The sequence below is a fragment of the Sinocyclocheilus grahami genome, unplaced genomic scaffold (genome assembly GCF_001515645.1).
Source record: "Sinocyclocheilus grahami isolate Dianchi unplaced genomic scaffold, SAMN03320097.WGS_v1.1 scaffold506.1, whole genome shotgun sequence".
Taxonomy (NCBI): Eukaryota; Metazoa; Chordata; class Actinopteri; order Cypriniformes; family Cyprinidae; genus Sinocyclocheilus; species Sinocyclocheilus grahami.
In genome coordinates, this window is record NW_015505685.1 from 386,102 (window position 1) to 409,687 (window position 23,586).

Here is a 23,586-nt window from a genome sequence, read left to right on the forward strand (position 1 = left end):
TTTTAGCTAACTTAGTTGTTATTCTTGGCTGAATAACTCTAGAAGGTTTTAAAAACCCTTTAAAATTAAATATGTACACAGTTTGGATTAAATGAAAGTACAGTCAAATTTTTTGATTAACATGTTTTTGTGTTTTGCTTTGGTACCAAGAACCGTGGATTTTCACTGGGGTATTGGTACCGAATACAGAAATTTTGGTACCATGACAACACTAGTTGAGACTAATGCTCAAACAATAAAGAGAGAAGCTCATTATTCTCACTCTAGTATCAAAAGTTGAACTTACCCGCTGATAGCTGCTGTTGGAATAGTCCCGCGGCATACTGAATTGGGTTTGTCCGTATCCAGAGTTTGCAGAGTTGGAGAAGGCTGGGCGATAACCGTCATATCCTCCTGAAATTAATTCAAAAACTCGAATGATTCATCCATCAATTACTTTAATGATCATCTAGTGAAAATCACCACCTACGACTGCTCCAAACACAACGTCGTTCTGTACCTCTGAAACTACTGGCTGTTCCTCTGTAGCCATTGATCATACCACGTGAGTTACGAGGACCTCCTCGAGAAATCCCTCTGCTGTTGTAGAAGGACTGAGTCTGGTGGCTGAACCCGTTGCCCTGGCCACCTGACTGCTGGGACATGGGCTGGGGACCAGTAGAGTTAGGGAGTGACTGGTCTAGAGAATGGAAGGCACCAACTACTGTTAACACGGGGATAAAAAGCTGAATTAAACAAATAGCATTATGCAGGCCTTAGAAAATCATATACGTTTTTATTAGCTTCACTGCTGCTTGCTCCTACGAGCCACATGTTGAGAAGCTCTGACTACATAGACATGATTATATTGTGGGTATTAAAATATGATCTGAGGGATTCTGAAGATTTTCCTCACCAGATTGGAGCTGCTCTGGCGGCATGTCTGTATGCTCCACGGGGTGCTGCGTCTGGTTATTAAAACCCAGGCTGTAGCTATTCTGGTATTGGCTGGCCTGCTTCATTGAGTCCGTATCATTAGCTGGTGGGACAGGCGCATTAAGGTGGAACACCTGTCAGGAAGAACAGATTGAGGATAAGTGAACATGTAATATTAGATCATAGAGTATCCAACATACAAAGTGTGTGTGTTGTAAAAGGAATACTTCACTCTAACATGAGAATTCTCCTCCTGTACACACCTTCATGCCATCCCAGATATAATGATGAACATAGATGACTTCCTGATTTTTAAAGTGTTCCTAGTAATTTTCATTCAGGCATCTTACCGTTTGCATGGACTGGAATGGGGCTGCATTGACATTGATGCCACTGCTGTGCAAGGGTTTGGATCCGGGCTGGATCACCTGGGTCTGGGAGGCAGGAGGGAGCACTGTAGATGGAGGCGGCTGCTCTGTCAGGGGCATGGAGGCCTACAGAGGACAAGCAATTTTTTGATATTGTGCAATAAAATTTTGGTTACATTAGAAAGCTCATATTCTAGCTTCACAGAAATAAGTTGGAGAACTCGTTGAATTCATGAAAGGATTGGGTGCTTGACAACTTGCCTGAATAGGATCAATGGAGTCTGTCTGTGGTCGGGGATCAGCAGCGTGAGGAGACTGGTATATCGGAGGCGGTGTGGAGAAGGTTTCTGGTGATGGAGAGACCAGGGGGATCTGCAGACAAAGTAAATTCACACACTTATCTTTACACAGATATAAAGTCAATACTCTCATCTTTCTTTTCCAGACAGTTTCCAATCCAGAAGAAGTTGGCTACACTCACTTGTGTGGGTTCAGGCTGAACGCCAACAGCAGAAGGCTGGGCAAGACGAGACTCAGAGTGAACTGTAGGTAGAGAAACCAACAGCCCAGAAAGGTTAGGGTGATTTGAACTGCTTAACCCATAAAGCTAACTGAATGACCATGTGGTGGAAATATGAACATACCTGGTTGACACACCATTGGCGGCATTACCATTATAGGCACTGGTTTCATAGGTTGTGCCAATACAATCGCCGGATCAAGAGACTGTCCATCAAAATCAAGCATTGAGTCCTGGAAACGAAGAGAGCATTTAGTATGCATACAAACATATGCCAAATAAAACTCTGCAAAAAAAAAAAAAAAACACCTGCATGAAGTTGTATGGTCCTTTCATCTGTGCCATGAGATCCTGAACCACCTGCTGCCTAACCACAGGTTCTGAAGGGGGTGTTGGAGTTGTGGTCAGAGGATGGGGCTCTGGGATGACAGGGGTGGGAGCGGTCTGAACCGGCTGCATGGAGTTAACCACCTGTAACAGATCCAATAGGTTTTAGAATTACACACTAATCCAGTGGCCTGAGCAAAATTCCAAGAGACCTCATGATGACAAGCTTTAAAATAAGCTAAAACTAAAAATAAATAAAAATAAATACACAAAAACATACATCTATATTTATCCCCCAAAATACTGGAATTCTAACAATCATTTTAATTAATATTTTATAATCGTAGTTAATGCATGAACTTAATACATGAACACTCAATCCAGCACATAAAAAAAAAGAAGAAAAGAAAAGAAAAAAAAAAGAAAAAAAATGTACAAAAGGAGGGCAAGGGATTTTAACCCCTTAAACTCTTTGGGTTTTTTGTGGATTTCCACATCTAAGGCTACGTCCACACGAAGCCAGAGCTTTCCCTATCCGATCTTTTTTTCCCCTCGTCTCAAGAAATATCTGCGTCCACACGAAACCACAAAACGATGTAGTATACACGCCAGACCAGCATGTGGTGCTGTAATTCTGCCACAGAGATACACTAAAAACGGAGAAGACGACTTGGACTATGCATATAAACCTTGCGCATGGTATACAAACGAACATGGAGCAATACATTAATCTGTGTTAATGTTAGTTAATAAAAAGACAATCGTTCAGTGTTTGTTCATGTTTTTGTAGCTGTTACGTGACGTAGCGGTGTCTGACTAGGGGCGAGACGTGGGCTGATGATGTCATCGTTTCAGAAAATAAACTTCGCTGTCCACACGAAAACGCAAGGGCTGCGTTTTCAGATTTATCCACTCTGGGACCCGGTTTCAAAAAATATCGGTTTCACTCTCCCAAAACGCCGGATCCGTGTGGACGAAACGCCTATATGATGCAAAATGTATGCGTATACAGCTAAACGCGTCTCCGTGTGGATGGGGCCTAAATCTAATAGATGCCCTTACCCACATGAGTGAAGTAAATGCAAAATATCGGTGCCATTCTTTTAGAATGTTTGGTGCCTTACCCACATGAGTGAAGTAAATGCAAATATCGGTGCCATTCTTTTAGAATGTTTGGTGCCTTGCCTACATGAGTGAAGTAAATGCAAAATATCGGTGCCATTCTTTTAGAATGTTTGGTGCCTTACCCACATGAGTGAAGTAAATGCAAAATATCGGTGCCATTCTTTTAGAATGTTTGGTGCCTTACCCACATGAGTGAAGTAAATGCAAAATATCGATGCCATTCTTTTAGAAAATGAAACCAAATGTAAAATGTAATAAATATTATTGTACGTATTCAAAATATCAAAATAAACACCAAAAATAGGTGCTCGTGTTCTTTTTTCTTTGAATCTTGTATTTGAAAGTGTATAACTCAGGTCCTGGGTGCTTCAGCTACCTATTGTACATTTTATTTGATTCCACTAGACGGCAGCAAACACTGAAAAAAAAATAATAATAATAATTCATCCAGCATTTTCCTTTCAAAAGTTACTTTTATTAACCACAAGGGAGGCAAAGAGATATTTTAGTGGCTTTTTGGAGTCTCCAAAGTCCTGACTGCAAAAACAAGCTATTATAAGGAATCCTACTTTTACTACATGCAATATGTGACAAAATACATTTACAGAGTACATACATTTGTACATATATACATATACACATACGTATATACATTTCAGAATGAGCAAATATTGAATGAAAAACATATTAGGGCCTACTGAGCTTCCCATTCATGGAAGGACCCGTGGAGGAATTAAATTCTCTGTTGGAGGAATAAAACTCTAAAACAGCCCCAGCACCAACACAAACAATACAATTTCTAGAGCAGCTTACCTCCGTCTCCACACTCCATTCCTCGCTTTGTTCCTTATCGCCTGTACTGTATATGCTCTCCAAAACAAACTGCCTATTTAAAAACTGGAGAAAAAAATTACAAAAGAAAATGATTGGTAATCAAGAGGAAATTTAACCCTCAGCAAGATCATACAATTATAGGGTTTATACGCATTCATTATGTCCCTGAAGTCAACTTACGTAAAATGTTTTGCGCCAAAAACAGCTGTACTTCACTTTTCACAACCATCCTAAGTAATAATCCCAATGGGCAGGGCACATTACCTGGGACATGAATAGGGTCTGTTCACACAAAGACGAATGTTTGGTGCAATAAACATTTTAATTTTATTGGTGCGATAAATATTTCAAAACAAATGCCTGAATAGCTGTCAGACAAAGCCAAATGCGAATGAATAACAAAAATCTGTTCAGACATTTCTGTGCGGCTCAGACCAAAGATCATATATGCACATTTTCGTAAGAATTAGACAAATTATTAGGGAGGAGTAGCGAAAAAAAACAAAATGCTTCTCAAAATGGCCACTACTGTAATGGGCTGAGTCTTAATGTTAGCTATTGAATGTGATCGGCATGAGGAGAGCAAGTTTCATTTTTGTAGAACAAAGGGTTCAAATGTTATAATCATTTAAATGTTGAATTTTTAAACTGCTGGTGGCACTATAGAGTTAGTCCTAGAGACTCCAAAGTTGGTCAGATCACCATTCATGACCATCACTACAAGTGTGCCAAATTTCATAATTTTCCTATATGTTCCCTTCATAGGGCTGCCACTGACTCCCATTCAGTAAGAATAATTATAAGAAAACATTAAAAAAGCAATACTGTTTGATTTCCTTTCTTCTCCGTGAAAAGAAACAAAGTTGCGCAGCACTTTATGTAGCATGCTAACAGGGGTATTTCTACTTTTCTATAAGCGCCACCTTCTGTCAGAGGCTGAATTTGCATTTAGCTAGTCAGCTTTTTTACAAATTGTAAATTGTTTACAAATTGTACGTGAAAATTAGATCGAATTTTTTGCATTTTGTGTAGTGTAGTTTAAAAAGATTTTTTTTTTGGATAGGGGAGGAAGTTTTGAGTTCTGAAAATTATTGCACATTTTCATAGTGCTCCTTTTTCATGTGACCCCCTTAAAGGGTCATGAAACCCCGTTTCAGCACTGGTTAGTTCTCAATGCAGTTTTTAAAAAACGCTAAAAAAAGTGGGCGTGGTGCGCTGAGGAGCTGAGGGAAGACAGACAGCTTCGGTTTCAGACGGTTTCATTCCGCTCCCATAGAGTTAAAAACACAAATAAATGCACAGCCATTTGCACTCTGCATCGGAAACATCTATATCAGGGTTCCTCAAATCTTGCCCTGGAGGGCCAGTGCGCTGCAGAGTTTAGCTCCAACCCTGATCAAACTCACCTACCTGTGATTTTCTAATGATCCTGAAGACATTGATTAGCATGCTCAGGTGTGTTTGATTAGGGTAAGAGCTAAACTCTGCAGGAAAGTGGATCTCGTGGGCCAGATTTGAGGATCCCTGATCTATATGAACGCGCTGTTGCACCTCTGATAACTTTAGGCTTATCCTGCGGCGTTAATATAAGCCTTTTGACGGGTTGTGTCACGGAGCTGTAAAAACGGTTACACTCACTAAGTGAATGAATCGCGTTTGTGCCGAACTCTTATTACAAAGCAACAGGCATGTGCAGAAGGGGGGGATTTGGGGGCTCAAGCCCCTGCCCTTTATTCAAAAGTGCCCCTCTCAGACAAATAGCAATGATAGTGGTCAATAAAACAAAATGCATTTTAATTAACATGACAATGTGTACAAAACAGAAAATAATCATTTACAAGTCGGAAAATTCCTGTTTATTTTTACACATCAGTCGATCTGAGGCGTTGCTATGGGTTGCTTGTGTTTTGCTTGACTGACTGATATTCCACAGTCTGTTTGGAAACCTAGACTCTCAAGCCATATATGGTTCTTTCAGTGAGTGGGTCGACAGAAGGAAAAAAATGAACCAAACAATATTTTAAACTTTTTTTCCATAAATAATCAAAGCTAGTGTGTCGGTGTCAATGTTTTAATTAAAAATCCAAATAGCCTATTATACAGTTGTGGTCAGAATTATTGGCACCCTTGGAAAATATGATCAAAGGCGGCTGTGAAAATAAATCATTTTGATCTTTTATTTAAAAAAATTCACATAAATCTAACCTTTCATTGGAGAATAAGAATTTAAAATGGACAGAAATATCATTAGGACATTTTTCGCTAATACACATTGGACACAATTAAAGGCACCCTTTTATTCAATGCTTTTTAAAACCTCCATTTGGCATAATAACAGCTCTGAGTTTTCTCCTATAATGCCTGATGAGAGCACCTGACAAGAGATCAGAGACCATTCCTTCATCCAGAATCTCTCCAGACCCTTCAGATTCCCAGCTCCACGATGGTGCTTCTCCTCTTCAGTTCACCACACTCATTTTCTATAGGGTTCAGGTCAGAGGACTGGAATGGCCATAGCAGAAGCTTGGGTTTTGTGCCCAGTGGCCCATTTTTGTGTTGTTTTTAAGGTTTGTTTTTGGATTATTGTCCGGTTGGAAGATCCGAACATGGCCCATTTATAAGATTTCTAACAGAGTCAGTCACTTTTTGATTTTTTTTTCTGTTGGTATTTGGTAGAATCAAAGAAGTCATGTATCTAAACAAGATGACCAGGACCTCCAGTAGAAATATAGGCCCACAACATTAAAAATACAACAGTATATTTCATTGTACACATGGGATACTTTTTATCCCTGTGTGCACCAAACCATCACTCAACTCATCTTGAGTGTTTGTTGCTAAAAAGCTAATATTTTAGTTACAGGTGCATCTCAAATTAGAATGTCGTGGAAAAGTTCATTTATTTCAGTAATTCAACTCAAATTGTGAAACTTGTGTATTAAATAAATTCAATGCACACAGACTGAAGTAGTTTAAGTCTTTTGTTCTTTTAATTGTGATGATTTTGGCTCACATTTAACAAAAACCCACCAATTCACTATCTCAACAAATTAGAATACTTCATAAGACCAATAAAAAAAAAACATTTTGTGAATTGTTGGCCTTCTGGAAAGTATGTTCATTTACTGTACATGTACTCAATACTTTGTAGGGGCTCCATTTGCTTTAATTACTGCCTCAATTCGGCGTGGCATGGAGGTGATCAGTTTGTGGCACTGCTGAGGTGGTATGGAAGCTCAGGTTTCTTTGACAGTGGCCTTCAGCTCATCTGCATTTTTAGGTCTCTTGTTTCTCATTTTCCTCTTGACAATACCACATAGATTCTCTATGGGGTTCAGGTCTGGTGAGTTTGCTGGCCAGTCAAGCACACCAACACCATGGTCATTTAACCAACTTTTGGTGCCTCAGTCCAGTCCTTGTGAAGTTCACACAAATTCTTGAATCGATTTTGCTTGACAATCCTCATAAGGCTGCGGTTCTCTCGGTTGGTTGTGCATCTTTTTCTTCCACACTTTTTCCTTCCACTCAACTTTCTGTTAACATGCTTGGATACAGCACTCTGTGAACAGCCAGCTTCTTTGGCAATGAATGTTTGTGGCTTACCCTCCTTGTGAAGGGTGTCAATGATTGTCTTCTGGACAACTGTCAGATCAGCAGTCTTCCCCATGATTGTGTAGCCTAGTGAACCAAACTGAGAGACCATTTTGAAGGCTCAGGAAACCTTTATAGGTGTTTTGAGTTGATTAGCATGTCACCATATTCTAATTTGTTGAGATAGTGAATTGGTGGGTTTGTTAAATGTGAGCCAAAATCATCACAATTAAAAGAACCAGTCTGTGTGCATTGAATTTATTTAATACACGAGTTTCACAATTTGAGTTGAATTACTGAAATAAATGAACTTTTCCACGACATTCTAATTTATTGAGATGCACCTGTACATCTGACCATAGAAGCCAGTCCCATTTGAAGATCCAGTCGTGTCTGACAACAGAATATGCTGGGGATTGTTTTTGGATGAGCGCATATTCTCTTCTTGATTTTTTTTCTTGAAACCCTCCCAAACAACACATGCGGTATAGGTGCTGTTTGATTTTTTTTTTTTTTTTTTAAAGGTTTTCTGACCCTGAAACAACTATTTTCTGCAATTCTCCAGCTGTGGTCCTTGGAGAGTCTTTAGCCACTCAAACTCTCCTTCTCACCGTGCATTAGGACGATATAGACACACCTCCTCTTCCAGGCAGATTTGTAGCATTTTCTGTTGATTGGAAATTCTTAATTATTGCCCTGATGGTGGAAATGGGAATTTTGACTGCTCTAGCTCTTTTCTTAAAGTCACTTTCTAATTTGTGAAGCTCAATTATCTTTTGCTGCACATCAGAAATATATTATTTGGTTCTTCTCATTGTGATGGATGATTAAGGGAATTTGGCCTTTGTTTTCCCTCCTATTTATATTCCTGTGAAACAGGAAGCCATGGCTGGATAATTTCATGTTCATAATCACCCTGGTATGCTCAAAATTGTAAATATGAATGGGAATATACTTCACAGATATTTTACTCGTAATAATTTCTAGGGGTGCCAATAATTGTGTCCAACGTGTATTTGAGAAAAAAACATTTTATAATGAGATTTTCCCCCATTTTCAATTGTTTTAGTTCAATGAAAGGTTAGATACTTGTGAATTTTTTTAAATAAAAGATCAAAATGATTAAAGCAGATTTATTTTCACAGCCTTCTTTGATCATATTTACCAAGGGTGCCAATAATTCTGACCACGACTGTATATTTTAGAATATTACATAATTCATCAATGCCCGTTTGTCACGCCTAAAATACACCAACCAATCATGATCTGGCACAAGTTCAAATTTCATTGGACAATAATGTGAAGTAGAGCTGTCATTTTCTGTTCTTATACATAAATCGGTTGAAAAATGACATGGGACAGACAAGCTTATTTGTGGAGTGATCTGGATCTGCGGTGCGTCTCATTTTATAAATCAAATTACATCGCTGAGAAAATGGATGCTAAATGACTACAAAAGGACTGCACAAAACCGTGCAGCGCCAAAAGTTGCAATAATGGTAATCAGTATTCAATTCACTGATATTTATGATAGGCTACACCGTTTACCATTTCATGAAACTATCATAGTTAATGAAGCCCAAGTGCCACCTACAGGCCTATTATTTGAAGTGTAGGCTAGCGAAATGGTGATGTGAAAGGACTTTATTATATTACCATTTTTGATAATTATGCAGCATTATGAATGCATCTTATGCTCATTAAGCCTGCATTTATTTTATCAAAAAAAAAATAAAAAAAGAATAATATTGTGAACTATTATTACAATTTAAAAGAATGTTTTTGAAATACACTTTAAAATATCATTTATTTCTGATGCAAAGCTGAATTTTCAGCATCATTAGCCTACTCCAGTCTTCAGCGCATGATCCTTCAAAACTCATTCTAATATGCTGATTTATTATCAATGTTTGAAACAGTTGTGCTGCTTAATTTTTTTGTAACCTGTGATACTTTTTTGGGGTTGAATAAAAAGTTAAAAAGAACAGCATTTGTTCAAAATAGTAAAGATTTATATTGTTAGAAAACATCTCTATCACGGTTTCTATTAATTTAACAAATCCTTGCTGAATAAAAACTAATTTCTTTCAAACAAAAAAAATAATACTGACCTCAAGCTTTCGAACTAGGGATGTCAATTTTCGATAATTTCCATGATCGAACATCGTTTAAATTAACGATCAATTAATCGATTAATCGTTAACTTTAATGCCGCAAAATGCGTCTATTGCAGCAGCACACAGTCACCGACATGACATGCAAAAGCCACTCAAAAAAAAAAAACTGCTTTCTCACCCGAATTAAATGGGTTTTAGTCGGAATAAAATGCTAGTAGCAGGATTGTAAAATGAATAGATGTGATTATGATCATTTGATAAAATGAAGAGAGTCCATTTGAGATCATTTTACTTTGTTGACTGTTTCCTATCCCGACACGGAGACCGCTGAACGCGCCTCTTTAAATGGTTTCGTGGTGCTCGTTATTGTATTTTAAAAAACAATTGCAATGTTTTCAACTGACATTATGGCATTTAAAAGAAAATTATCCCAAACGTAACTGGTGCGTGTGGCTGTGCAGTCAGTGAACCGCTTCCATCGGCGCTGCTGCAGCAAAACACACTGTTGCTAACATGAAACATTTTTATGTGAGTATCATGACCAGTACTTAATTTGATCCTGCTGGATCCCGTTCCGGAAAATGTCGGCATTTACAGTGCATTAGATTGTGACAGTGCATGCTTGCGTGCATACGAGATGGACCGAGCGCGGGTTTGGCCAGATGTATTTGGAGGCTATTACTCGCGTCTCATTCGGCACAAATCCAAATGTTTCCATATTCGCAATGTATTTGAATGTTAAACTATTATTTATAATGTAAACTAGGCTTGTACTTTACACGCATTCGCATATAGATGGAAAAGATCATCCTCTTCACAGGAGCAAAAAAAGTCCTTGGCATAACAGCAGAGTGGACCGGTACTACGGTCTATTTAAACTGACCAGTGTAAGCTTTTATATGTTTGGTTGACTTTTATTTTGATAATGAACAGACTGCGATGTAAGTTTGAAGTGCTAGAATATGTGGGGTGTGTGCGCGTGAGGTGACGGTGCAATCGAACAGCTGAAACATAAAAAAAACTCTATATATATTTTTGGAGTAAGATATAATCCGCAAAAGTGTTTACTTTTATTTTTGCACACTCGCAATAAAAACAAGATTTGTGCTTTTGCAAAATAAAGCAAACAAACAGGATGCGCGTTGTCATCCTTTCTGTGAACTTGTTTATGGAGCGCCGCGCCACACTTCTGTTTTAAATCTGTTAGCTTAATTATTTAAGTCAGATATATTTCGCTTTTTTTTTTTTATGAAAACATTGTTATTTTTATTTTAGGCCTATTACTTCCATAGGCTATACATTTTCCTTAAAGCATCTTATTTTGTCCCAGGGCTTGAAAAGCTGTGCCCTAAGCTAGTTAGGTCATGTAGAAACTTGTGAACGATGCTCTTATAGTTGTGGCATCACTGTTTAGTGACAGCATTGAATGCTCCGGGAAAATGTATAGTCAGTGTCAGTCACAGCGCCCGTTTAATTGCTGTTTTTAATCCAGCAATTATTTATTTACAAATTATAAGCTCTGATTATGACAAGTGCGGTATATTTGGTTAGCTGGAAAATGTTACATCGCGACCATGCTTTTGGATGCCGTTCGAGCCCATATAGCCTACATTTATGCGGCTTTGTTCTTGGTCACGAATTTCCACAAATTTAGGCATTGTTTCTTTTCCTAAATCCTCACCGTCTAACCCTCTACTTTTGCAGGTTTATTTTATTGTCATTCACTTTTTAATCACTGTTTTCGCATTTCTTACTGTGGTAAACATGCGGAAGGGAAATGAAAGATTTCATGGCCATGAATTAAGAATTTGTTCGATGTATTAATTTGTTCTCTCATTTTAGTTAAATCATGGGTTATTTTTAAGAACAAAATTAAAAAAACATTGACAGTGGCCACAAATTAATAAGTTGTAGGAATGAATCCTTCCCTCACAGTGTCCCGCAGCCCTGCAACCTTCACCTAATTGTTTCAAATATGAAACAATTATCTGGGGAAATGGCTTGGTTACTACATTTCTATTGCATTCCATGTTGAAGAACTTTGTGTTGTGTTTTTATTTTAATGTACTTTTAAAGTTTAAAATTGCATTAAAAGCTTAATTAGTACATGAATGAATGATGATGCATTTATATACCGTCACTGCACAGCAGCTCGCACGTGTTTTGCGCATGAGCCGCACGCAGCCCAAAACTAAACTGCTTAATCGACCATCGATAGCATCTCTTATCGACCATTAATCGATCATCGATTAATCATTGACATCCCTATTTTGAAGGGTAGTGTATATTGTTACAAAAGTTATATTTTAAATAAATGCTGTCCTTTTTGAACTTTTTATTCATCAAAGAATCCTGAAAAAATTATCACATGTTTCCAACATTGATAATAAAATCAACATTCCATAAAATGCATTTTAAAGTATATAAAAATTTATCAAATTAATGCAGGCTTGATGACCATAAGTGACTTGCAAAAAGATAAAATAGTAATGTAACCAAACGTTGGAATTTTTATTTTTTTTTAATTGCCCCCATTTTACATTTGAGCCCCTGCCCCTGAGGAACTCTCTGCACGTCCCTGCAAAGCAAAAACAAACACTCTCCTTCAATCTCGCAGTCTGAAGCGTCTGTCATAGCAAATCAACACATGCTGTTGTGAATAATTAAGCAAAGCGTCTTCTCATAGGATAAGAACACAGTCTCATGAATAATTTAAGACACCGATGCTTGATGTACTATTAGTCCATTGCCACGTCACAAATTGTGAAATTGTGAATGTCAACACGATGTAGATTTTAAACCCGGCAGATGAAAATAGTGCAAAAAAAGCTTAAAACAGGGCTCGACAGTGCGACCATTTCAGTCGCATTTGCGACTGAAAACTACTGCGTGCGACTATGAAATTTATTTTAGGAGCACCAGTGCGACTGACCCGATCATCATCATACTTGTGATTGCGCTCAGGGAAGCTTCAAAGCTTTCTACGTGTTTTTGCAGCGTCGAGTAATGTATCAGACATATCTCACCAATCCTTCATAAGCAAAGTGTAGACAGGGTGTAAATAAGAGATTCATCACACAGTGTAGAGAGCTTCGTTGATTATAAATGTGAGCTCGCGATGAACTAAGATGATGAGTGACAGCTTTGAATGATTTTTAAGGGAGTTTGTAAATGTGATAACTGATTTAATACAATACAATTCAATAAACAAGAAGTTAATTTTAAGTTACTTACATTGTCTGACTATAACACTATTGTCTGATTTTGCTCTATTTCGTTGTATTTCGAAATATTTCGAAAATAGTTTAAAAACAAAGTCACAGCTCAGCCGCTGCGCATCTCCATTCAAACACAGCGGTGTTTCGTTTATGAACGAACAGTTTTTTTAAACGAATCTAGTGAGTCAGTGATTCATGATTACCCATTCATAAAGACAGTCACTCTTGAATGAATAAGCCGTTCGAATGAATCAATTGAATGAATGATTCAGTGATAAAAATCAGTGACTTGCCGCCACCTGCTGGCAGTTTTAGTTTCATTTTTAAAGTATCTTTTCAGTTATTTAAATCATTTAATATTTCTATATTCAAAATTTTATATTTAAAACATTAATATCATCATGGATTTATGGATTTAATTGCACTCATTCCACTTCTGAGCCTCATTAAATGTCTGAAAGTACATCAAACAACACTTTTGTGTTCTTCTGTGCCACCTCTACAAATTATTTTTGTTAATACTGATTTCATTTGATTTTTAACTTGTTTCTTATTCTACTCTTATTCTGTTGTTAAGCTTATAAAATATAATTTAAGAATTTGACAAAAGATGACATACTTTTAATAAAGTTAGAGGAGTCAAATATTACCTCGTAATGGGAAGGCTACTTTTTGATAACATTTTGGATTATTGATTAGAAGGTGCTCCTAAAATTTTGAACGTGCTCCTAAATTTTTTAAGTTAGGAGCACAAGTGCTCCTAAAAAGAAAAGCGTCGAGCCCTGTTAAAATTAGCCAGTTTTCTCCATCAGTTAGAACTATCAAATGCTAACATTGTCTTCTATGATGTGCAACACAAACACCTCTGCTAAAATCTCAGAAAAAGTAGTCTATGGTTTCATGACCCGTTAATCTTGCATTTTACAAAGTGCATTTAACCAACTTGTCTCACCTGTGTCACCTCAATTGCAACAGGTTCTGCACACTCTGTCATTTCACCCTCTGTTAGGAGACATAAGCAGTTTCAGAATGACAGTAACTCGATTGAGCAATGTGAAATGAAAGTGTTTTACCTGTGTCGGGAGGGTGCTCCTCTGCTTCAGACACTTCCACTGCAGCTGTCTGCTCCTCTTCCTCGGTGCAAACTCCATTCTGATGAGACTGCACTCTGTCAAAGTAGCCGCTCTGCAAAACTCGCTCCAACATCTCATTCAGTGCTTTATCTGAAAACAAGCATGTACACTCCTGTTCAAATGTTTAGGATCAGTAAGATGCTCACCAAGGATGCATTCATTTGATGAAAAATGCAGTAAGTTAAATATTACAATTTTAAAATGTAACTTATTCCGGTGATGCAAAACTGAACAGTCTTCAGTGTTACATGAGCATTCAAAAATCTTTCTAATAGGTTGATGGTGCTCAAGAAAGATTTGTTATTATTAATGTTAAAAACAGTCATGTTGCTTAATGTTTATTTTTTCTTTCTTTGGAAACCATGTTAAAAAGAATTCCGGATTGTCTAAATAACATTAAAATACAACACATAAAAATATATAAGTCTTATGTAACAAGTGTTTTTACTGTCAATTTCCATCAATTTAATGCATCCACGCAGAATAAAAAGTAATTACAAACAAACGGACTCTAAAAAAATTTTTTTTTAAATACTGAAAAGCTTAAACGATTATAGAGGACCATCACACTGCATACTGCAAGCCCAGCTGGTACATAGCAAACGGATGTATTTATATGCCATGAGCCACATGATCTGCCACAGAATACCACTGAAGAAAAGTGCTAGAGGCTGGAAGCTTTCTAATGCAGGGCTACTGTAGGTGATAAGATTTTTTATGATATTTTTACACTCGTTCAAATTAAGCAATCCTGTGAATATATTAGAAGTATTTTAATGTGCCTTTTAACTGGCCATTAAAGTTAACATGGCGCTAGCATGACCTATGGATCCCCCACATTGATCAAGTGATCTTTCACAGTCAGTGTCCTTGGGGAGTTTCCCTAGCACACAGCTGCAGAATCACATGGATACAGAAGACAGGGGATATGGATCATGCCACTCCACCCACTGCTGAGTCAGCACATGCATCATGACGGAATGCTGCAGTATATGCCACCTTTGCCCATATCTATGTCTTGCTTTGGTAAACACTCAAGAATGATGCCGACCAATTTATGCAACATTCTATAATTGCCATAAAGGTTTTCTTTAATTAAACAATGCAAGCTTTCAAAAGACATTACATGATTTTTCCTGAAAATGCTCATATAAATCTCCTTGTACCAACACGCACAGAAACATAATTGGATCATGTGGAAATAGTTTCCAGTACAGTTGAATGCTTGTTGATATTTAAAAAGGAAAAAAAAAGAAAAAGAAAACGGGGTGAAAAATTTTACTTTTTAAAAAACAGAAAAAGCTGATACACATCGAAAATTCATAAAAATCCAATATTAATTTCATTTTTAACTTCTTACAAATAGATGTTATGAGCTATCAGACCCTAAAAAGAAGTTTAAAAAGTCAATTTGACATACATGTTGTTCCTGCTACAGGCTTGTCCTTCCCCTCCAAAAGTTCCCATAAGTGCTGTGATGTTTCTTGATACTGGTCAGTTAACCTGTGTAAGATAAAAGCATCCCATTGTGAATATACAATCCAAAAGATAAGCAAACAATTTTTAATTTGTTAGACACGGATGGATGGATGGATGGGAGTTTTATGTTTACGCGGCGCGATGCAACGCAACGCGTAAAAAGACAGTATATGTCATTATAATCAGTAATTATGTCCCCACTGGATGCAACAAATGCCTCGTTTATAATGGGTTTTATTGTTTTTGTCTCGTGGCTCAGGCCGGGACACGGCATCAACAGTATGGTGAGGGGCGTAACATTTCTGTCACACACTTGAGGTATTCGGCTAATCACAACGCACTGGATTGCTGGCCAATCAGAGCACACCTCGCTTTTTCAGACAGATGAGCTTTGTAAAAATCGACGCGTTTCAAAAAGGCGGGGCATAGAGGAGAAACAATAATGTACAGTATGTGGAAAATTGTGTTTTTTTTTTTTTACTTTACACCAAATAATGTTCTTTTTAGCACCATCATATGACCCTTTTAAAAGAAATGGCAGTCACTAATCACTTAGTGGAAAACAAAAATCATGACTGTCTGTCTGTCTAGCATTCTGCTTAAGATCCACTTTTGTGTTCCACAATAGTTTAACAGGTTTGAAACCAAAGGAAGGCAGAGACATTTTATTTTTTTGCCCAGTGAATTATCGTTTTAACGAAATATATCCCTTACTTTTCCCACACAATCATTAAGCTAATAAATAAACCAATATAAAAGCAATGTGCTGCACTGTCACCAAGTTCAAAGTTTCTCCGGCGAAGCTCAGAAACCTGCAGGATACAAAAGACCCATTTACCTCGACAAACCCACATCAGCACAAGCCTGAGAGCATCCAAAACATTAACTATCATTTTCATTTAAATGCATTTTTGCGCTGACTGTTTCCCCATTTTTTAGCATGCTGAACCTGTTTTAGGACGCCATGTTCGCTTTATCTCCATCTCCATGTGCGTGCGAAACAAATAGTGATCCTAGAAACTCACAAAAATCAAGAAATATAATCGCGAATTATATAGAGAAGGTAAATAACGAAAAGAAAGTAATTATGTAAATACATTTGTCAAGAGAAATGGAATAACGTCCAAAGTTGACCGGCTAGCATGTGCTAAAACTATGAACGATATCCGGTTAGCATTTGTGGTTGACGATGCACGATCACAAATGCAGAGTTTTATGTTTACGCGGCGCGATGCAACGCAACGCGTAAAAAGACAGTATATGTCATTATAATCAGTAATTATGTCCCCACTGGATGCAACAAATGCCTCGTTTATAATGGGTTTTATTGTTTTTGTCTCGTGGCTCAGGCCGGGACACGGCATCAACAGTATGGTGAGGGGCGTAACATTTCTGTCACACACTTGAGGTATTCGGCTAATCACAACGCACTGGATTGCTGGCCAATCAGAGCACACCTCGCTTTTTCAGACAGATGAGCTTTGTAAAAATCGACGCGTTTCAAAAAGGCGGGGCATAGAGGAGAAACAATAATGTACAGTATGTGGAAAATTGTGTTTTTTTTTTTTACTTTACACCAAATAAATGTTCTTTTTAGCACCATCATATGACCCTTTTAAAAGAAATGGCAGTCACTAATCACTTAGTGGAAAACAAAAATCATGACTGTCTGTCTGTCTAGCATTCTGCTTAAGATCCACTTTTGTGTTCCACAATAGTTTAACAGGTTTGAAACCAAATGAAGGCAGAGACATTTTATTTTTTTGCCCAGTGAATTATCGTTTTAACGAAATATATCCCTTACTTTTCCCACACAATCATTAAGCTTTTTATTCCTTCAAGAAGTGTTGATATTGCAAAAATAATTTCATATAGATAGATATATAAAATAAAGCTTTCTGTAAAAATCATCAACTATTCAAAAACTATGTGAATGCAGTTGCATGAGGTTTTGTTTGGCATATACAGGAAGCAGTTAACATGGTTGCTCTGCTCTTTGATAGCAATGTTCTATTGAAAGGGTGTTTTCTTTCAGGAATAATACTGATTACAGCAAAATCTCATGGGAGAGTGAAGCTTTCTTTCAACGAGTGACTCATTTCCGCTCTCTGTTGTGTTTAGTAACAGCAGCAGCAATCCTCAACTTAAACAGTCCATTAATATATCTATCAGTGTCACAAATATGGCTTCTACTTTAATCACTGATCATCTGAAGTTTACAATGAACAAATTACAAACTTGTAGTCACAACAATGTTTTTACTTAGTCCAAATAATGGTGTTCGCATAAGCTTCTCAAAAATGAGCCAACAATAGTTTACGCTAAGATTATGTAGGAAGCAGTAGCCTGGCTATTGCTGCTATCAGAGAGTCAACAACACATCCAGGCTCTCTCCTTACAGGAAATACGCCTTACTGTGATTACCCAGCCTGTGATGGATCTCTTCTCCAGTAGGCTAAAGGCAGCTTATAGGTCCTAATTAAAACAGAACATGTCAAACACATCCAGTAAGAGGATATGTTTCAGTTTTTTGTTATTGAGTCAAAGCATGTTCCATGGCAAATGATCAGTCAATGGCATTTCCTATTAGGTCTGGACTTTCAATAAATCAGCCTACCCTTGCAGAGCCAAAGGACCAGGACACCAAGGGACTGATCCACCCTAATATTCAGATTTCTGTTTAATCGGTATGACGTTTCAGTGGCTGATTTCTAAATTCTAAATCCATGTGCTAACAGCCTTGCGGAGTATCAAAAGTGATTTATTAATAACACTAAGCCTAATTATAAACTGCTACATTATTTTAACACTGTCACAGTAGGTTTGGAATTCATGTCAAAGTAAGTGAGTAAATTCTGGTATACCTCAGGGTTATTTGCTTGTAATAAATCACATATTTATTAAAAAAAAATTCATATATGTGATCCTGGACCACAAAACCAGTCTTTAATCGCTGAGGTATATTTGTAGCAAAAGCCAAAAATACATTGTATGGGTCAAAATGATAGATTTTTCTTTTATGCCAAAAATCATTAGGATATTAAGTAAAGATCATGTTCCATGAAGATATTTTGTAAATTTCCTACCGTAAATATATTAAAACTTCAGTTTTGATTAGTAATATACATTATTATTATGTATTATTATACATTGCTAAGAACTTCATTTGGACAACTTTAAAGGCGATTTTCTCAATATTTAGATTATTTTGCACCCTCAGATTCCAGATTTTCAAATATTATCATATACTAACAAACCATACATCAATGGAAAGTGTATTTATTCAGCTTTCAGATGATGTATAAACCTCAATTTCGAAAAAATGGACACTTATGACTGGTTTTGTGGTCCATATCACAATTTAAATTTTATGCTATTATATACTATTTTAATGTCAGTAAAAGCTAAATAAAATGTATAACCTTTCCCTATGAGAACGTAAGTACGTACATATGTATGTATGCATTTATTTCATTTTTAAATTGTTTTCTTCTCCAGTATGCCAAAAGGCTCAATTAAAACAAGTAAACAAGTAAAACACATCCAGTATGAGGCCAATCAAATGACATTTCCTATTAAGCCTGGACTTACAATAAATCATATTTTCAACCTCAAGCAAAAAAAATACCATGGCCACCATAGGGGGCGAATCTCCCCTATTCAGATTGCTGGTTAAACATTATTCAGGTTTTTTTTATGGCTGATTCCTAATTCACTCTCAATCCTGAATATGTGGTTAAAGCTTGCAAAGTATTATCAGTCATTTATGATTAGATCAATGCTAGATTATTTCAATATTGTCACAACAACTGGGAATTCGTTTACTCAACCTTTTTTAAATTCGTTTTTTGCTGTGCTCCTGTTGCATTAATTCTGGGTTAAATATTAGGGATAATGGCCAAAGGTCAAAATGGCTAATAAAAGCTTTAAAGGTATGACATAATTTTCATTTTTGGGTGAACTATCCCTTTAAGGCCTTTATTAGCCATTTTTTGACCTTTGACCTTTATCCCTGAAACATTCAACCCAGAATTAATGTAACAGTAAAAAAAAATTTTTATAAGTTATTCCCTTCTTTTAAAATGTTGAATAAATAGACTAAATATTGTGTACAATTTTTTCAATTTCACAGTTGAAATTGTATACTATTGTGCTATTTTGATATATAATTTCATGCTATAAAATGTACAATTTGGAGCAAATCATGATATAGTCATATATGAAAAACAAACAAACAAACAAACATGTAAAAAATCAAATCTAAAATTATTGTTTTATGTTAATTGTTTTTGGATTTTGTATAAAACAATTTAGCTTGTGTTAAATTTATTTCAGTTCTGTGAACATGTTATTTCAGTTTCTCTTTCTACAGAAACTATAGACGAGTTCAGTTTTGCTGAAATTCCTTCAAATTTCAAAGAATATTTTGCACTATATGTTGTCTTGCTGTGGCTCTCAGATTTTCTCTGAATGTTTTTGAATGTATGACACTCCGCATTTTTAGAAAATAGCTAATAACATAGAGACATCGTAAGCCATGATATGTTTACTACATCCCTATTTATGAAGGAAACCTACCCAGAGTTAAGAAAGCTTTTCCTGCCAAGTAGATGAGTTGACAGTCAGTGGTTTCCGAGGCGCTGTCTCAAAAGCCCTTCTCCTATCAAGGGGGGCCATCTGGAGTTATCCAACCAATCAGAGTCCAGCAGGGTGATCAAGTGAAACGAGTAGGAAGTCAGCATGGCTCATACCACCCCCTGCCAAGGTTCATCTGTGCTCATTTCCTGTACATCCTCTGGGTTTGCTGTGTCCAATCCACAGGAAATGGTGGACGCCTTATGCACACAGTTTAACAGCTATTAAAAAACAAACTGTCGAAGCAAACAAGTAAATGTTAGTTATGTTATCATCTACATTCTTGGGAAATCTGTTTCTCTAAAGTACTTAAGATTTTTGAATGTTTTTGAAAGAAGTCTCCTGTGCTCACCAGGGCTGCAATTATTTATTCAAAAAAATACAATATGTTGTTTCTGTAATATTGTGAAATAGTATTACAATTTAAAATGTAATTTATTTCAGTGATTGCATAGTTGAATCTTCAGCAGCCTCCAGTCTTCAGTGTCACATCCTCAAGAAATCATTCTAATTCCTATTTTGGTGCTCAGTTATTAATTATTATTGGTGTTCAATTATTAATAATGGTTCTTAATATTATCAACAGTTTTTGCTGCTTCATATTTTTGTGGAAACCGTGATCCGTTTTTTTTTTATTTGGGATTCTTTGATGAATAGAAAGTTCGATGAAGAGCATTTATTTGAAATAGACATCTTTTGTAACATTATAAATGTCTTTACTGTCACTTTTGATCAAATTTGATGCGTCCTCGCAGAATAAATTAATTTTTTTCTGCTATTTATTTAAAATATTTTGATACCATGGTTTTCACAAAAATATTAATATATGGGATTTTATATTTTGCGAATTAAATTTATAATGAACAAAAGTGAATGAAAAAGGGAAACAAAAAAGGGGGAAAATGAAAGAAAAATTGTTCCTACTCTCAACAAACCTTTACATTTGTTAGGATGAAATGTAGTTTTTCGAGTCAGAATAGTAAAACAGTCAAATTGTAGCTGAAGGGCGATCATTGACCTCACAGGGTTAGGGCCAGATTGGCACAGCCAACATTTGGCTGAGATGCTGCCACTGAAGACCCCAAGCATTGATGATGTCAGTGTTGTGCAGGGTGTTTTATCTCCTGGCGCAGTATGCTGCTGACACTATACCCGAGCTACTCTGGCAGGAGATAAGAGGCGTTTTCCCCAACGACATAAAGCAGAGATGAGTGTGAGGAGATAGATCAGGAGAAAACGGTTCGGAAAGAGCCATTTGCTTTGTTTGTTAGGTGCGTTGCAATTACAGATGAATGTGTTTTCATATGATTATGCCTTTAACAGTACATGAACATTGTGAATTAGGGCACAGGTTTTCGATCTTCTAGATGCCACAGACCCCTATAGATGATTATCCTCATGCGAGTGACCCCCATCATAAAATATAAAAGACAGCTATACATTTTTATGTATGAAGGCCCAATTTATACTATGAAAAGTAAATATTATGAAAATGTGTTAAATATTATTTGGAAAATTTTTGATTACATTGCAAGTTTTTTCCTACTCGCTAGCACTGTACTGTATTATTTATTTCTTTGTTTTATTTATTTATTTATTCTCTTTTATAATTCATTCATGCATAATCTATTTTGTTATTTTTTCATCCATCCATTTATTTATAACACATTTTTATTTTAATCTCATTGCATTGGTTCGTTTTCGTTTTATTGTTTTTATTATTTATTTATATTTATTATATAATAAATCATATATTTATTTTTAAATGTATAATACATTTATTTTTTAACACTGTTTTTCTCTAAACACCCCCAGCACTCTCTTGTGTTCCCAGTTTGAAACCCCTGTATTAGGGTATTCTCGAAAGGCAGCTGTATGTGCCGACTCATACATAATCTTTTGAATGTCTACATTATTGCCCAGGACAAAAACATTTTTAAACAGCCTACAAGCTTTTCAGCTAAATTAAATTTAATCAAATATATAAAATAAATTATAGAAACTATTATAAAATTATATAACAATTTTAATAATGCAATTATATAAATTAAAGAATTTATTATAAAAATTAGAATAGATGTAAACTAAGTAGCATTAGAATACTAGTTTACATCTGACTTACATAATTACTGACGGGCAACAACCCTTGTGACAAGAGCCCAGGTCCCCCTTATAATGTTGCAGCTGTGTCCTTTTCATAAACATTAACGCATTGTTAATTATACGTGTTTGCAGCTTTTTCCTAAACCTCTTTGATGGATGATCACAGGTATTTGAGAAGGAGGCTGTCTGTTTGAGCTCGTGACCCCTCCAGTCACGAGCCGACGGGTTTATAATTGACTGGTAGTCACCAGTCTGACTCGAGCGCATGTAGGAGCGCTATTTCCTCTCATTGTCGAGCGGTCTTGAGCAGGAAGTCGGAAAAGAAAGCAGAAACTGAGGGGGCAGGGCCATTTAAAAATACCTGCTACCCTATAATAACGGGACCACAGACAGCAGCCCTACGGGACAGTGCTGTAGAGACTTGCAGCACAAAATGCAGCACAGAGGAGAAACCAAGCTTGACGCAAACGCTACATTTATCAGGCCGTTGCCCTGGAGTAATTAAACAGCGCGGTTGGGGGACATCTGCCTGTCACCGCGTATTATTCCGAAACAACATAGGCTAGGATGAGGATTAAATGCGTGGAGACAGAAATCGAATGCAACGAAGCTACGTCGATGCACTTGGGATTTAGCGTAGCCTAATGTGTGCGATAGGTTGTTGATCTTCAGTGCACTAAGAAGGCAGCAAAGCAGGTGCATCTCGTTTTTCTCTGAAGGCAGTTCATTTAAGCAGGACGTTGATGGTCTTTCAGCACCGTAGACGGCGAGTGTGGGACATATTTGGCTGGAAGTGCGCATATCAAATGTAATAGTGAATTATTCCTCAACAATATTTAATATGGCATCCACAATTGAACGGAAAACACTGGAAATGAACGAGTAAGTAAGACGTTCATTTCTAGGATTGTTTGGGTTTCCATTTGTTTATTGTTTTTGTTTGTATATAGACAACAAGTACAAAGTGCAATATATTATGTAGCCTATTGGTTATTATTATAGTGTTTGCGCAGTATAGTGTCTTAAGTTAATAACTGTAGTCTTAAGTCACAGTACAATTTTGCCAATATTGTGATCAGACGATTATACATTTATAAGAATCACATTTGGACTCATTTAAAATCTCCTTAACTCATTTGATCGCGTTTTCACTAGTAAAGCGCATGTATTTTCTCTCTAATCCAATGAAACGCTGTATTTCCTAAAAAAAAATAATAATAA

At 36.6% G+C, this 23,586-nt stretch overlaps 2 protein-coding genes across 2 annotated transcripts in view; one reads left to right on the forward strand and one right to left on the reverse strand.

The window, feature by feature from the left end:
• LOC107554552 (caprin-1-like) overlaps positions 1-15,656 on the reverse strand; it is a gene marked incomplete at its 5' end in the record, with an annotated part of 18,811 nt that extends 3,155 nt beyond the window's left edge. The window contains 12 exons of the mRNA XM_016237102.1: positions 287-393; positions 500-703; positions 896-1,049; positions 1,266-1,409; positions 1,545-1,655; positions 1,765-1,826; positions 1,928-2,036; positions 2,113-2,274; positions 4,069-4,152; positions 13,968-14,017; positions 14,089-14,238; positions 15,569-15,656. Of these exons, the coding sequence (XP_016092588.1) occupies positions 287-393; positions 500-703; positions 896-1,049; positions 1,266-1,409; positions 1,545-1,655; positions 1,765-1,826; positions 1,928-2,036; positions 2,113-2,274; positions 4,069-4,152; positions 13,968-14,017; positions 14,089-14,238; positions 15,569-15,656 (1,425 nt within the window). The remainder of the gene's footprint in view (positions 1-286; positions 394-499; positions 704-895; positions 1,050-1,265; positions 1,410-1,544; positions 1,656-1,764; positions 1,827-1,927; positions 2,037-2,112; positions 2,275-4,068; positions 4,153-13,967; positions 14,018-14,088; positions 14,239-15,568) is intronic.
• Positions 15,657-22,621: 6,965 nt separating this feature from the next.
• The window catches only part of LOC107554555 (rhombotin-2-like), a 3,663-nt gene continuing 2,698 nt past the window's right edge, over positions 22,622-23,586 (forward strand). The window contains exon 1 of the mRNA XM_016237104.1: positions 22,622-23,247. Within this exon, the coding sequence (XP_016092590.1) occupies positions 23,207-23,247 (41 nt within the window). The 5' untranslated portion in view covers positions 22,622-23,206. The remainder of the gene's footprint in view (positions 23,248-23,586) is intronic.